Raw genomic sequence first — 12,006 nt, forward strand, 5'->3', positions numbered from 1 at the left:
TTAGCTTTTTAATGCCAGATGGATAATTTTAAATTTAAACAACAGTGTAATGTAGTGTGTTACTGATAGTAAAAATAAACAGCCAGCCACCATTGCGTATGTACATGCGCACACACACGCAGAGTCAAATGAGGGATTGCCACATAGAAAATACCACATGTAAGTAAGTTGTCTGACTGACTACTTGTCATGCTACGCTAGTAATCTGAATGATTTAATTAGCTTAGATCTGGTTAGCTTTCATTTTTAATATGATATTGGATACAACACATCTTTTCATAAGTAAATTTTAAATTTCAGAATTGAATCTATTGTCTAAGTTGGTTAGGACTTGCTAATGAAGAAGACATTTCTTTGCCTGGTTCAGATACAGTACATTTTTTCAAATTTTATAAGATCGTTTTGAATATTTAGGTGTCGGGTCAAATATTTAAGATTGAAAACAGCAGCTTGCTATTTGTGTTGCTTAGTAGGTGTAGTAGCAGGTTGGTAGGTGTTTATTTTAGAAACTCTGGTTTTGTGATATGGATTTCCTCCACTTTGTGTGGGTTGTTTTGGTGGGTTTTTTTGTTTTCCTTTTGTGTTTTTTATGTTTTGTTTTGCTGTTGTGGTTTCTTATTGTTGTGGGGTGGTTTACTAGTTTGTTAAATTCTTTTCCCCTACTCCCCCCTTGAATTGTTCTGTACTCTCTGTATTTAAAAGTCAAGAGATGTGCTTGATTGTGAGTAAGTGATTCACTTTACCTAACACTGTTTCATCTACTTACTAATTATGATAATTAACTGGGGTTTTTATTCTGTGACTGCATATTGCTATCACATGATTTCGTGTTTAACTGTGGTTAAACTACAATCTAAAAAATCGGAGTAATCTGCATTTGTGTGATATAACACAGGCTTTATTACATTTCAGATTGTTATTTGGGTTTTACTTCCTTAACATGCTCAGACCTTGTTAAACTTCTATTAATAAACAGAGAGTTGAAGAAGAAATATTGGTTAAGAACAGCAGTGCTTGTAAAGATTACCTCATTGAAGCGATGAAGTATCACTTGCTGCCAACTGAGCAACGAGCATTGATGAAAAGCACTCGAACAAAATTGAGAACCCCCGCTAGCCTTCCAAAAGTAAGACCCTTATTTTTCCAATGTACTTATTTCTTCAAACTCCATTTTAACCAGAATTACTTATCACAAAAATATCACAAGTGATTAGCTATACTCCATGCCACTAAAAATAGATATTTTAGCCTCCCACCCGTCCCCCTCCATGGCCTCCCAGCCCTCCCCTCCCCCAAAAGGGTTTTTTTTAGTAAATTCTTCAGCATTTGAGAAATATACAATCATAGGCCTGGTGTTAGAGAGGAAATAAGCCTGCTTCTTTAAAAAAAAACAAAACAAAACAAAAAAAACAACAAAAAAACCCACAAACCCAAAAAACAAACCAAGAACAAAACAAAACCCAAAACCAAAAAGCCCCCTAACACAGACCGATGCTTCTGAGTCGGAGCATTTATTCAATTTTTAGCTAAATATAGTATTATTTTTCATTTTAGAAGTAAAAACCAGAACAAATATCAGATATTATCTTCTTTCCAATGAAGTAAAGAAGTTTTCTCATAGTACTATTATGGCAACTGCAATAATGGAATAGGAGGAGATTCCATTCAGCAGATTCAGCACATTTCTCTCAAAGGAACCAGATAAGGCTGTTCTGTGATGGATGGTCACAGTTCCATGGAACATCCTAGATGCTGAATTCTCATACCTGAGGTCAGAGTAGGATGTGAAAATGCAGCAGGATCTGCTCCATCCTTGGGAGCTCTACCTAGACTCTGCTTCCTGCTTTTCTATCTCAGATATTTCCTCTGGACACAACGATTACAAATTGCATGTGTGTTTAAAAAAATGAATTTTGCCTAGTTTGTAAGAATCAGATTTCTTACTTAGGAGAGCCATCCTTTAATTATTTCTCGTACAGAATCTTGTTTTATTTTTTAACACTTTTTTGATCTTTCAGGTGCTCTCATATATGCAAGTAATTAATAAATATTATTATCTCCTTTTTAGTTGATGATGGTAGTTGGAGGGCAGGCACCAAAGGCAATTCGCAGTGTTGAATGCTATGATTTTAAAGAAGAACGCTGGCATCAGGTGGCTGAATTGCCTTCCAGAAGATGTAGAGCGGGTAAATGATGCCTAATTTTTTGTTGCATTTGGTAATGCTTCGAAATTTATGCGTCTGTATAAAGCATCGTATGTTCTTTGGAACAGTGCTTAAGGTATTTATCTGAGAAGGGCTAAGCCTTGACTTTGGTGATCATCCTTAAAATTCAAATTACTTGCTAATCTGGAACAATACAAGTTTGATAACTTGATCTTAATTTGTGCTTCAATTCGTAATCTCTAGAATAAACTGCTTTATTACCTCTCATAGATACAGAGGATAAATAAATTTAAATATTACTGCATTATAACAATGAGTTATGTTACTATTAAAATACCCTATTATTATTATTAAATGAGATGAAGAATGTGAAGAAGTGACCGGCCGATACTAAAAATGTGAAAATGTGATCTTAAAGCAGCTGAGATATCTAAGCAAGAAGAAATTCAGCAAGTATGATATTCAGAAGTGTGAGCCATTGGTAGCAAAGTGTCAGAACTTCTGGTCCTTCATCTGAATGAAGCATGGCTCTAGGACGCTGTCAGAAGCCTGATAGCGTAGTGAGTGCTGTAAATTGTGTCAAGTATCTGCATACTTAGGACAGTACAGAAAAAAATTAATTGACAAAGAGACAAAAATGCTTATCTTTCCTCCCCCTTTCCCTGCTCTAGGAATGGTGTACATGGGAGGCATGGTTTATGCTGTTGGTGGTTTCAATGGTTCCTTGAGAGTTCGCACAGTAGATTCCTATGATCCGGTGAAGGACCAGTGGACAAGCGTGGCCAATATGCAAGACCGGAGAAGCACACTGGGAGCTGCTGTATTAAATGGCCTTCTTTATGCTGTGGGAGGATTTGATGGGAGTACAGGTATTTTTGCCCTTACACACTGCTGATTAGTTTGGGCTACTCTTGACATAATTGTATCAAATTTGAATGTCTCTTTCCTGATAGCTGTGATGAAACCAAGCGTAAGGGTAGCCTGGCATCTTGTGGTGTGGAATGTGCGTTAGTGGTCACATCCTTCTACCTGAACAGTGGACTGTTTGCACCTGCCAAAAAGTTTAGGCTTAATGCCTAGTGAATCTTTGACAAGTTCCCATAGTTAGAATTCCTTCTATAGCCAGAGTCCTTAACTCGTGCAAGATGGGAGCAGAAAAATTACCTGGTCTCTGTTGCCCTGTTTGCATATGAAACATACCTCTGCATTTTCATGTAGTGTAAACAGGGTTACAGACAGCTTTCCCTGACCTGTGGGAGTGCTCTGGATGTACACTGTTCATTCTCTTCACAGATACATTAAACCATTTGTGCCGAGATGGTCCTTTTCCTTAGTAACTATTACTGAAGCGTATGTAGGAGAGAGCGTTGTGATTTGATTAAAAAGAAAGAAAAAAATCATCCAGGGAAGAATTTTTTTTTAGAGTTCCACAAAAGCTTTCATTAATTTGCCCATTTTCAGACACCAGAGTGGGTTGACTGTAATTGGCTAGCTAAAGGACATGAGTTGTGGCTTTTGCACAGTAATTAACAGTCCTTAAAAAGAAATAATTTGAATTTTCTGGAAGGTAGACAGTATGTTGCATGTACATTTATAGAGAAAATAATGTTATATTGTCTTCATAGGTTTATCATCAGTTGAAGTTTACAACTTAAAGACTAATGAGTGGTTTCACGTAGCTCCAATGAACACAAGAAGAAGTAGTGTTGGTGTAGGTGTCGTTGGAGGTAAGTTGACAAATGATATTAAAATGTTGTGGGGGGAGGAATGAAATCATTTACCCTACTACCTTGTCTCAATTTTGAAAACATACTTCAGATTTATGTTTTTGCTCAACCTTGTAATTCAAATGGCATGAGCAGTAAATAATACTTGGGTTTGACCAGTTTGTAGCATAATTTTAAATTTTTTTTTCAGAGTTTCAGCTGTGCCTGAGGCCAACTGAGGGGAAAGCTAGGGAGCCCAATTGCTTATAAATTGGTCTGTAGCACTGCAGTATTGTCAACTCTGTTATCTGTGGCTGACTTTGCTGGTCGCACACTGGGGATGATCTCAAGGACAGTGCCTGGAAAGCTGCTGACTTTTGAGTCAGCTTAGTGGTGAATAGCCTGGGCGTCATTTGCACAATGCAGATCTGGACTGGCTCTTGGCTCGTAAAACAGTTTTAGGTGTGTGTTTTAACTGCATAGGAACCACTGCTGTTTCTGATCTGAAAATGCAGACAGTAATTTTCATCTGAATTTTTGATATTTCTAGGAATCCTGTTTGTGACCTTCCAGTGTTGGACATACTTGAATTAGCTTGCTTTTGAACAACTCTTAATTAAAAATGGGGTAAACTACCTTTGTGTTTCAGGTGGTCAATTCAAAATCTTTTGACTCGCATTGTTCTTGTTAAATACTGGCTGCCTTTTACATCCTAAAAATGACAAGAACTGTAGCGTACTATCTTAAAACTATTTAAAAAAAATAGAAACTCAATAACCGATTGAGGACAGGTACTGACCAGTAGCTAATTCAGAGAATGATGACTTCCCCTCAGCCTGTGTACCAGCGTAGTCTGTGTGCATCAGAAATTGGTAGGTTTCTGTTGGTTACCCTTGTAGGTAAACTGTATGCTGTTGGTGGCTACGATGGGGCGTCACGTCAGTGCCTTAGTTCAGTAGAATGCTATGATGCTAATACAAACGAGTGGACCTACGTTGCAGAAATGAGCACTAGACGGAGTGGAGCAGGTGAGTGGACAAGAATCAACTATCCATGTGAAAGTGAAACAAATTTGTGGTTTCAAAATGTACCTAAAACTATAAAAGGTAAGCTACAGACTGAGCCTAATGGAATGTTCTAGTCTTAGATGGCTGATATATTGCAGGTTATAAATGCAAAACTGTCCTGCAGAGTAAGGTTCAGTCTGTTAATAGTAAATATCTTTCCTTGTTTTTTCGTACTTTTCATATTCTTCTCCTTCCCATAACTTCTGATGTTTTTAACATACAGACTAATATGCATGGATTGTGACAATCAATTTAATATCACCTAAATACTGAAGTATCAAAATCTCGATGTCCAGGATTAAAAAAAGAAGTCATTCCTTCAAAGCTGTCTCTTTGCCAGCGTAGGGCTGATTTTTCTAATAGCCTTTTCAGGTTGACTTTACGTGTGAACCGTGACTAGATTTCCGCCTCTTTGGAGAACTTGTTCTGCATTCTGATTCACTGCAGGAAATTTTGTCCTTGTTCATTCTGAAGTTTGTATTACTGGTTTCATCCTATTACTTCCACTTACCTACCCTTTGTTTCATCTTCAATATTTCTTCTCATCACCTGGTGTTTACATCCTTTGGATATGTTTAGGCTACTACATGTTATTCTTCCTTATCGTTTAGCCAAGGTATATCCATTTATTTCTTTATAATCTTAAAAATCCCTTCTTTATTTTTTTGTGGATTTTTTTTTTTCCTTCTTGCGATTCTGAGTATGTATATTTCTCTTTAAAGACATCAAAACTGCCTTTGGTATTCCACTTTTGTTTAATGAAATGATGCTTCCACAGCTCCAAATTGACTTTAGCATTTTCATTATCTATTTATATTATGGACTCAAATATCATTTACTGTTCACTGTCCTCTATTTGTCTTTTGGTATTTCAGGTTTTTTCAACTCGCAGAAGTTGTTTTATTTCTCTAGATGCGTTCCCATGGACTTTTTCAAGTCAAATTGCATGATATTACTTTTCTATGTTTATTTTTTTAGTTGTCTAAGTCACTTTTTTGCCAAGTACTCAATGGTGCTTTTTAGCAACACCCTTCAAATATCTACTGGTGATTGCGTTAATCTGCTTCATAATTGGAAAGATACAAATAAAACCGGATGGACTTCTAGTATGCTCAGTAGATGATTAATAGTTATCAAAAATTTTCGTCTTGCCTTCCATTATTCTTTAATAACTCTGAACAGTTTTTAATCTGTATGATATTTAAATTCAGTCCAAATTATTTCAAAAGAAATAAAGTATTAAAATAATTACTAAAAATTAAGATATTTAGTTTGTGATACTTCCATTATACTCTTACAAAATCAGCAAGTTGGTATGTCTCTTATTGCTAAAAGTAATGTTTCGATTGTGTTTCTAAACTAAAACTATGATGTTAATGAAGGAAACATGGCACACTATATCTCAAAAAAGTTGTCTTGTGAAACTTCTAGTTACTTGGTCCGTGCATCTTGGAAGTAAATTCTGGATTAAAAACTGACCACACTTGCAGTAAGGGTACCATTAAATACTCCTATTTAATATTGGCAAGTTTTGAGGAAAATAATTTGTATAAAATGGGCAAATTACAGGTACCATTATAAAGACAAATAGTGTTGGTGGGTTGTGACAAAGCTTAATTTTGCGATCTGCCTGCACACCCATTTTATCTCAGCTATTTTTTTTTTAATACTCTGGTTTTGCAAACTATCATTGTGCTTGTAGCCTACTTATATACTAGATATTTTCAGATTATTTTTAAAAAAATGCTGAATTACTTCTACAGCTGAAATTTAGTGCCTTAGATACACTAACTTCTGGGATCTTTCTGCCCCTCTCCTCCCTCCCCTTGTCCCAGAGTTCAGGACCGTGTTTGTTTACTCAACTCTCTGCTGCCTTTCATCCTCTGATGAAAAGAAAAAAAAACAAACCACAAACCAACACAAAAAAAATGGAGAGGAAAAGTAAATGTAGTCAGTTATTTCAGATTCATATAATTAAGTAAAATAATCAATATTCTTCTGCGCTACTCTGTTAAATACATGGAATATTATATTTGTGTGTGTGGGAGGAGTGGGTGGTAATGTGAAAATCATGACTGTTGATTGAACTTGGCTGTAGTGGCCAAATAGCCAAAACCACCAGGACTGTTTCAACTGGCGATCAGTCCTGGTGGTGTTATGGGTGCTAACTAAAGAGAATTTTGTTCCTGTGTTAAACCTTTGGATCTCTAGTCATCTCGAGGAACTTAAGCCCATCTCTTCTGTTCCTACTGCTTCAGCTTCATTCAAAAGCAACTTGAGAGGTTAACCCTCAGTTACTCTTCTTTAGTACCAACTCCTTCTCAGTTGATCAGTTTGGGGACAGATCTGTTTCCAGCAACATGTTGGGATGAGGAACTTCAGATCCAGATATAGGCCATTTGGGAGGGATGAGAGATATAAGACAGGGTCCTGAAAAATGGGCAGGAAAGAAAAATTAACAAAGAAAGGAGAACTCAGAAGACGGCAACAAGAGGATACAGACGGAAGGAGCAAGCAATAAGGTAGGACTTGGAAACTGGGTGTGGGATTAAGGGAAAATGAAGCACCAAAGAGGAATGGAGGACATTATTAAAAATAAGGAGCTATCAAAGAAAAAATGGCAATATGGCAGAGGGAAGACTCTACAGACTGAATAGGAAGGTTGGTAACTATACAGAAAGCCTCGGGTGGGGGGCTTTATATATCACATCGCATGTTTAAACTAAAAATCTTAGCCCTCCTCCTAGCTCTGTAATGTTTAATGCTACAAAAAATGAATGTTGTATTATCCTGTCTAATAAAGTGCGATCAGAGTGGGAGAAAGAAAAGCTGTCACACTATACTGTGACACGATAGCTAGAAATAATAGCAATAAAAGAGAAATTAAATTAACTGGGAAGGATATGGGGAAGCATTAGTAGTGAATATCACTGATAAAGCATTAGATAGCATGATTTATAAAGCAGTGTCCTATTAAGATGCTATTTTTCAGACTTGCAGTACCAATCAACTCTTCCATGTTTCTTTCCCCTCTTCCTTTAATTATTAAAATCCGTCTTTTTAATAAGAAAATTGAGTTATTTTAGCAGGAGTCATTTCTCTCCTCGTATACGAATGGCTCTTACATACAATATTAGTGATATATTTTCAAAGATACTTCAGCTGGCTATTAAGGTCTCGGGGTTCTTTTTTTAACCCAGCATTTTTTTTTCTCTGAAGGACTTAACTGATCTTTTGCATTCATATTTTCTGTTTCCCTTTAATCAAGATTTTAAGTTGTGCTGTTTCCATGGAACCCTTTAAGAACTGTATTTGCAAATCTGTATCTCAGCTTTGAGTTTCGTAGTCTTAAATGTGACACATTAGATTTCACAATGTACTTTCACAGCGTTTTTTCAATTGTATTTATGGTCCATCACTCACATGATTTAATGCAAAAAACCTCTGCATTTCTGAAATCTATTATGTTTGGGTTCTAACAGTGCTTTATAAAGTTGAGGAATAAATAAATAAGACTTTTCTTTCTGCTTCCCCTATTACCATCTTTTCAATACGTACAGCCCAATTAGCAAGTAGATACAGGCTAGCTTTATTTATTCCTTCATCCCAAGTTTACAGATTGATAAACGTTTGTTGTAAAGTAAAGGAGACCCTAGGAATAAAGGAGACACCTTAATATCCTTTTGGATATTTTCATGACTGAAGCTTGGTGCAAGCAACCTTGTGTTCTCCTCCAAATCCTGGAGGAGGAAGGTGCTCACTCTTTTAACTTTTGTTTCATATATATGTTTACAAGGTATTCCAACACTTCAGTGGAAACATCCCTATTGTATAATGTCTATCCATTCAGCTTTTCTTCCTCTGTACCGCACAGTTTTTACTTTCTAAAAATTCACTTACGCTTTATCATCTTGTCAGATTTCCGTTATGCTGGCTGAGCACACTGTCTCATTTACTGTCACTTCTAATTAGACCTAAATTTCAACAATCCTCATTTTCCCACACATCATTTTTCGTCCAAAATTTCTAAATCTTCTGTTGCAGAACAGCTCTGGTCTTTGTACGCTGCAATATGGTAGACGCGCACGCAAGACATTTTATCAGTGTCTTGCCGTAGTTACTGTCTTTTTGCTTTAATGCATCCTGACCCAAATGTTTCTGAAATAGTTCCTAACATTGACTGGATGAAGGATTTATGTTAGTGGACATAATATTTGCTGTTTCTCCTTTGCATCAGTCAAACCATTCTCTGCTTAATTTTGAGTATTTTTATATGTTCACAGGTGTTGGTGTGTTAAACAATTTATTGTATGCAGTAGGTGGTCATGACGGTCCTTTGGTAAGAAAAAGTGTTGAAGTGTTTGATCCTGTCGCCAGTACGTGGAAGCAGGTTGCAGACATGAACATGTGCAGAAGGAATGCAGGTATATGCTACTATTACTTTTAAATTGTGGTAATATCATTTAGTGTAAATGGCATGTTCCTGGATTTCTGCTGCTTTCATGATGTCACAGAATAGAAAGCATGCTTTTTATGGGGTAAACAAGCCAATTGCTAATTTTCATATTGGTGTCCTGTCTTTTTTTTTTAGGGGTTTGTGCTGTAAATGGTCTCTTGTATGTAGTTGGAGGAGATGATGGTTCCTGTAATTTATCAACAGTGGAATATTATAATCCAACAACTGATAAATGGACAGTTGTGTCATCTTGTATGAGTACAGGAAGAAGCTATGCAGGTGATGTGCACAGATAATGATTTTAACAGACTTTTTCCAGTATAAAAGCTAGGATAAGAAATCTGACAAAGCATCCAAAGAAAGTCCCGTCTAAGGTAAAACCTAAGATAGTAGAATGGGTATAAAGAATCTGATGGTATGTTTTGAATGATGACTTCAAACAATTATTCACTACAAGGAAAAAGATGGTATTAAACTAGTCAAAAGGGATTTAGCATGTAAATGGTGAGTCAGAAAGATGATTCTAGTATGACCGGTCCTTTCTTTAACAAGAGATTTGTGTCTCAGTCTACATGCGTCCAATTCTGAAGTTCTTTGGGATTTGATATTTAGCAAACGAGCTGTTTCAGGAATCTTTTCCTTCAATAATTGCCATTTCTTAAATGAGTTCTTTAAGTGAATGTTAAGGATATATTTCCCTGATAACAAAATGAAACTTGAGTAATGGCAAATTTTTTCAAATCACGGAAACTTTCAGAACTTTGCAATGATTCAGACTACTTTGTCAGACAGAAATTAGGGAAAATATGAACACTGATGCTGGTGCAGTTTTTTGATGTTATACTAGTTGCGAGGTATTATATTAGAACTTGATTTCCATGTTCTTATTTTTTTTTTAAATACTACCTGAAGATTTATGCCTTTTTCTTTCCTCACTCTAGGTGTTACAGTTATTGACAAACCATTATGATCAGTAGAAGGATTTTCAACTTGATTATGCACTAGAAGCAGTCTTCAACAAGTGTATTTGAAGTGACTGAGTATCTAAGCACTTCTCTACTTGTAGCTGCACCTTGAGTCACAGTGGAAGATGTGACTGTCTACAATTACAGATGACAGATGATGAAGATTACTCTAGGTAGAAGCAAGGCGTAGGATTATTCTGCAGTTGAGCAGAAGCTGATTGAATTTTTGAAGTCTAGTGGACCATTTCTTTTCTTATTGCAAGGTCTTCAGAGAAAAAAAAAAGCCACTTTCATAAGGACAGACTTATGTCAGTCATGACTGAGAAACGGATTGTCAGTGAAGAATGGTGTGTATTCTGGTGAAAGTAAATTTTTGTCTTATTTTTTCCAGAGACTAATAAACATATTTAAAGAAATGAACTTTCAGTCTTCATAGTAGGTATTGAATCCCACCTCAGTAATTCAAGCTGGCATGGGGTAAATGTTTCCTTTTATAAAACTTTTGTTACATAACTATAATATGTGCATATGTTTGTGTGAGCATACGTTGCTTTCTATTGAAATACTTCAAAACCTGATTTTACTATTTATAATTTGGCACAGTACTTTGAATATGCCAGTACTATGTTGTAAAACAGAGTTGTATTTTTTGATATGTAACAATGCTTAACACTACTAATTCCCACTGAAGGAGAGATCAGAGATGGTATAACACTTCTTGAACAGGTGTAATTTTAAGATCTTTTTAATAAAAATGTTGTCTGTACTTATGACTTTTTTTTTCTGTTCAATTTTTGGTCACATTTAGATGTTACTTCTTTCTTACCTTTTTATCCAAAAGGTGATTTGGCATGAAAATAACTGAAAATTTATAATGAATGTATGAAGTTGCATTGAACTTGCATGGTACTAAGGCCTATTTATGCGTGTAATCGTAGCTTCTATTAGCTAGTATCTGAATATACTGTATGTGGCCACGCTTATAAAACAGCTCATTTTTATTCGTTCTTGGATGGCCTTCTTTTAACATGACCAAAGTTATTGTCATATTTGAGACATTTTCTTCAAATAAAAGTTTGTATATTGTTTCCTAATGCCAACAAGTCGCTTAAAACTTGTGTTTCGCCATACAAGTCTCAAACTAAATAATCTTGACATCAGTGAAAAGATTTTTGTTTTTATTGGGGAGTGGGGTGGGGGCAGGGGAAGCTGGTGTTATATGAATGCAAGGAAGTTGAAAAGAATTGTTGAGGAACTGGTTGTGTAACCATCACTGCTTTGCTGCAGGTTTGTTTCTGAAAGCTTTGGGTTTTGGTTATTTAAGGTAGCAGCCACCTCTTAGTCACGGTGAAACTAGTTGAGCTGTGGAATTAACAGGATGTCTGAGAACATCGTTTTTTTGGCTGATGCCAAAATGAAATGGATGACTTCATTCTACTGTTGATGGTGTATGACATATCGTGGGTTTGGGTAGCGGGTTTCACTAGGAACATTCTCTTTGAATTGTACATTCGAGTTATTTGTAGAATTTTACCTGCACGATACCAAACTCCACGAATGGGGTTCCGGTCCATCGCTACCCTGACCTACCCTTATATTTCGGTCCTTTCACTCACGCAAGGCGGCCTGGCGTGCGGGCACACACCG

The 12,006-nt window shown here is 36.2% G+C and overlaps 1 protein-coding gene across 3 annotated transcripts in view; it reads left to right on the top strand.

Annotated features, from left to right (window-relative positions):
• KLHL2 (kelch like family member 2) overlaps positions 1-11,453 on the top strand; it is a 62,231-nt gene extending 50,778 nt beyond the window's left edge. For all 3 annotated transcript variants that reach the window (XM_074589820.1, XM_074589824.1, XM_074589823.1), the window contains 8 exons: positions 977-1,126; positions 2,069-2,186; positions 2,837-3,034; positions 3,791-3,892; positions 4,771-4,899; positions 9,222-9,362; positions 9,530-9,673; positions 10,336-11,453. In XM_074589820.1, the coding sequence (XP_074445921.1) occupies positions 977-1,126; positions 2,069-2,186; positions 2,837-3,034; positions 3,791-3,892; positions 4,771-4,899; positions 9,222-9,362; positions 9,530-9,673; positions 10,336-10,364 (1,011 nt within the window). In that variant the 3' untranslated portion in view covers positions 10,365-11,453. The remainder of the gene's footprint in view (positions 1-976; positions 1,127-2,068; positions 2,187-2,836; positions 3,035-3,790; positions 3,893-4,770; positions 4,900-9,221; positions 9,363-9,529; positions 9,674-10,335) is intronic.
• The last annotated feature ends 553 nt before the right edge of the window (positions 11,454-12,006 follow it).

The sequence above is a fragment of the Larus michahellis genome, chromosome 5, assembly GCF_964199755.1.
Source record: "Larus michahellis chromosome 5, bLarMic1.1, whole genome shotgun sequence".
Lineage (NCBI taxonomy): Eukaryota > Metazoa > Chordata > Aves > Charadriiformes > Laridae > Larus > Larus michahellis.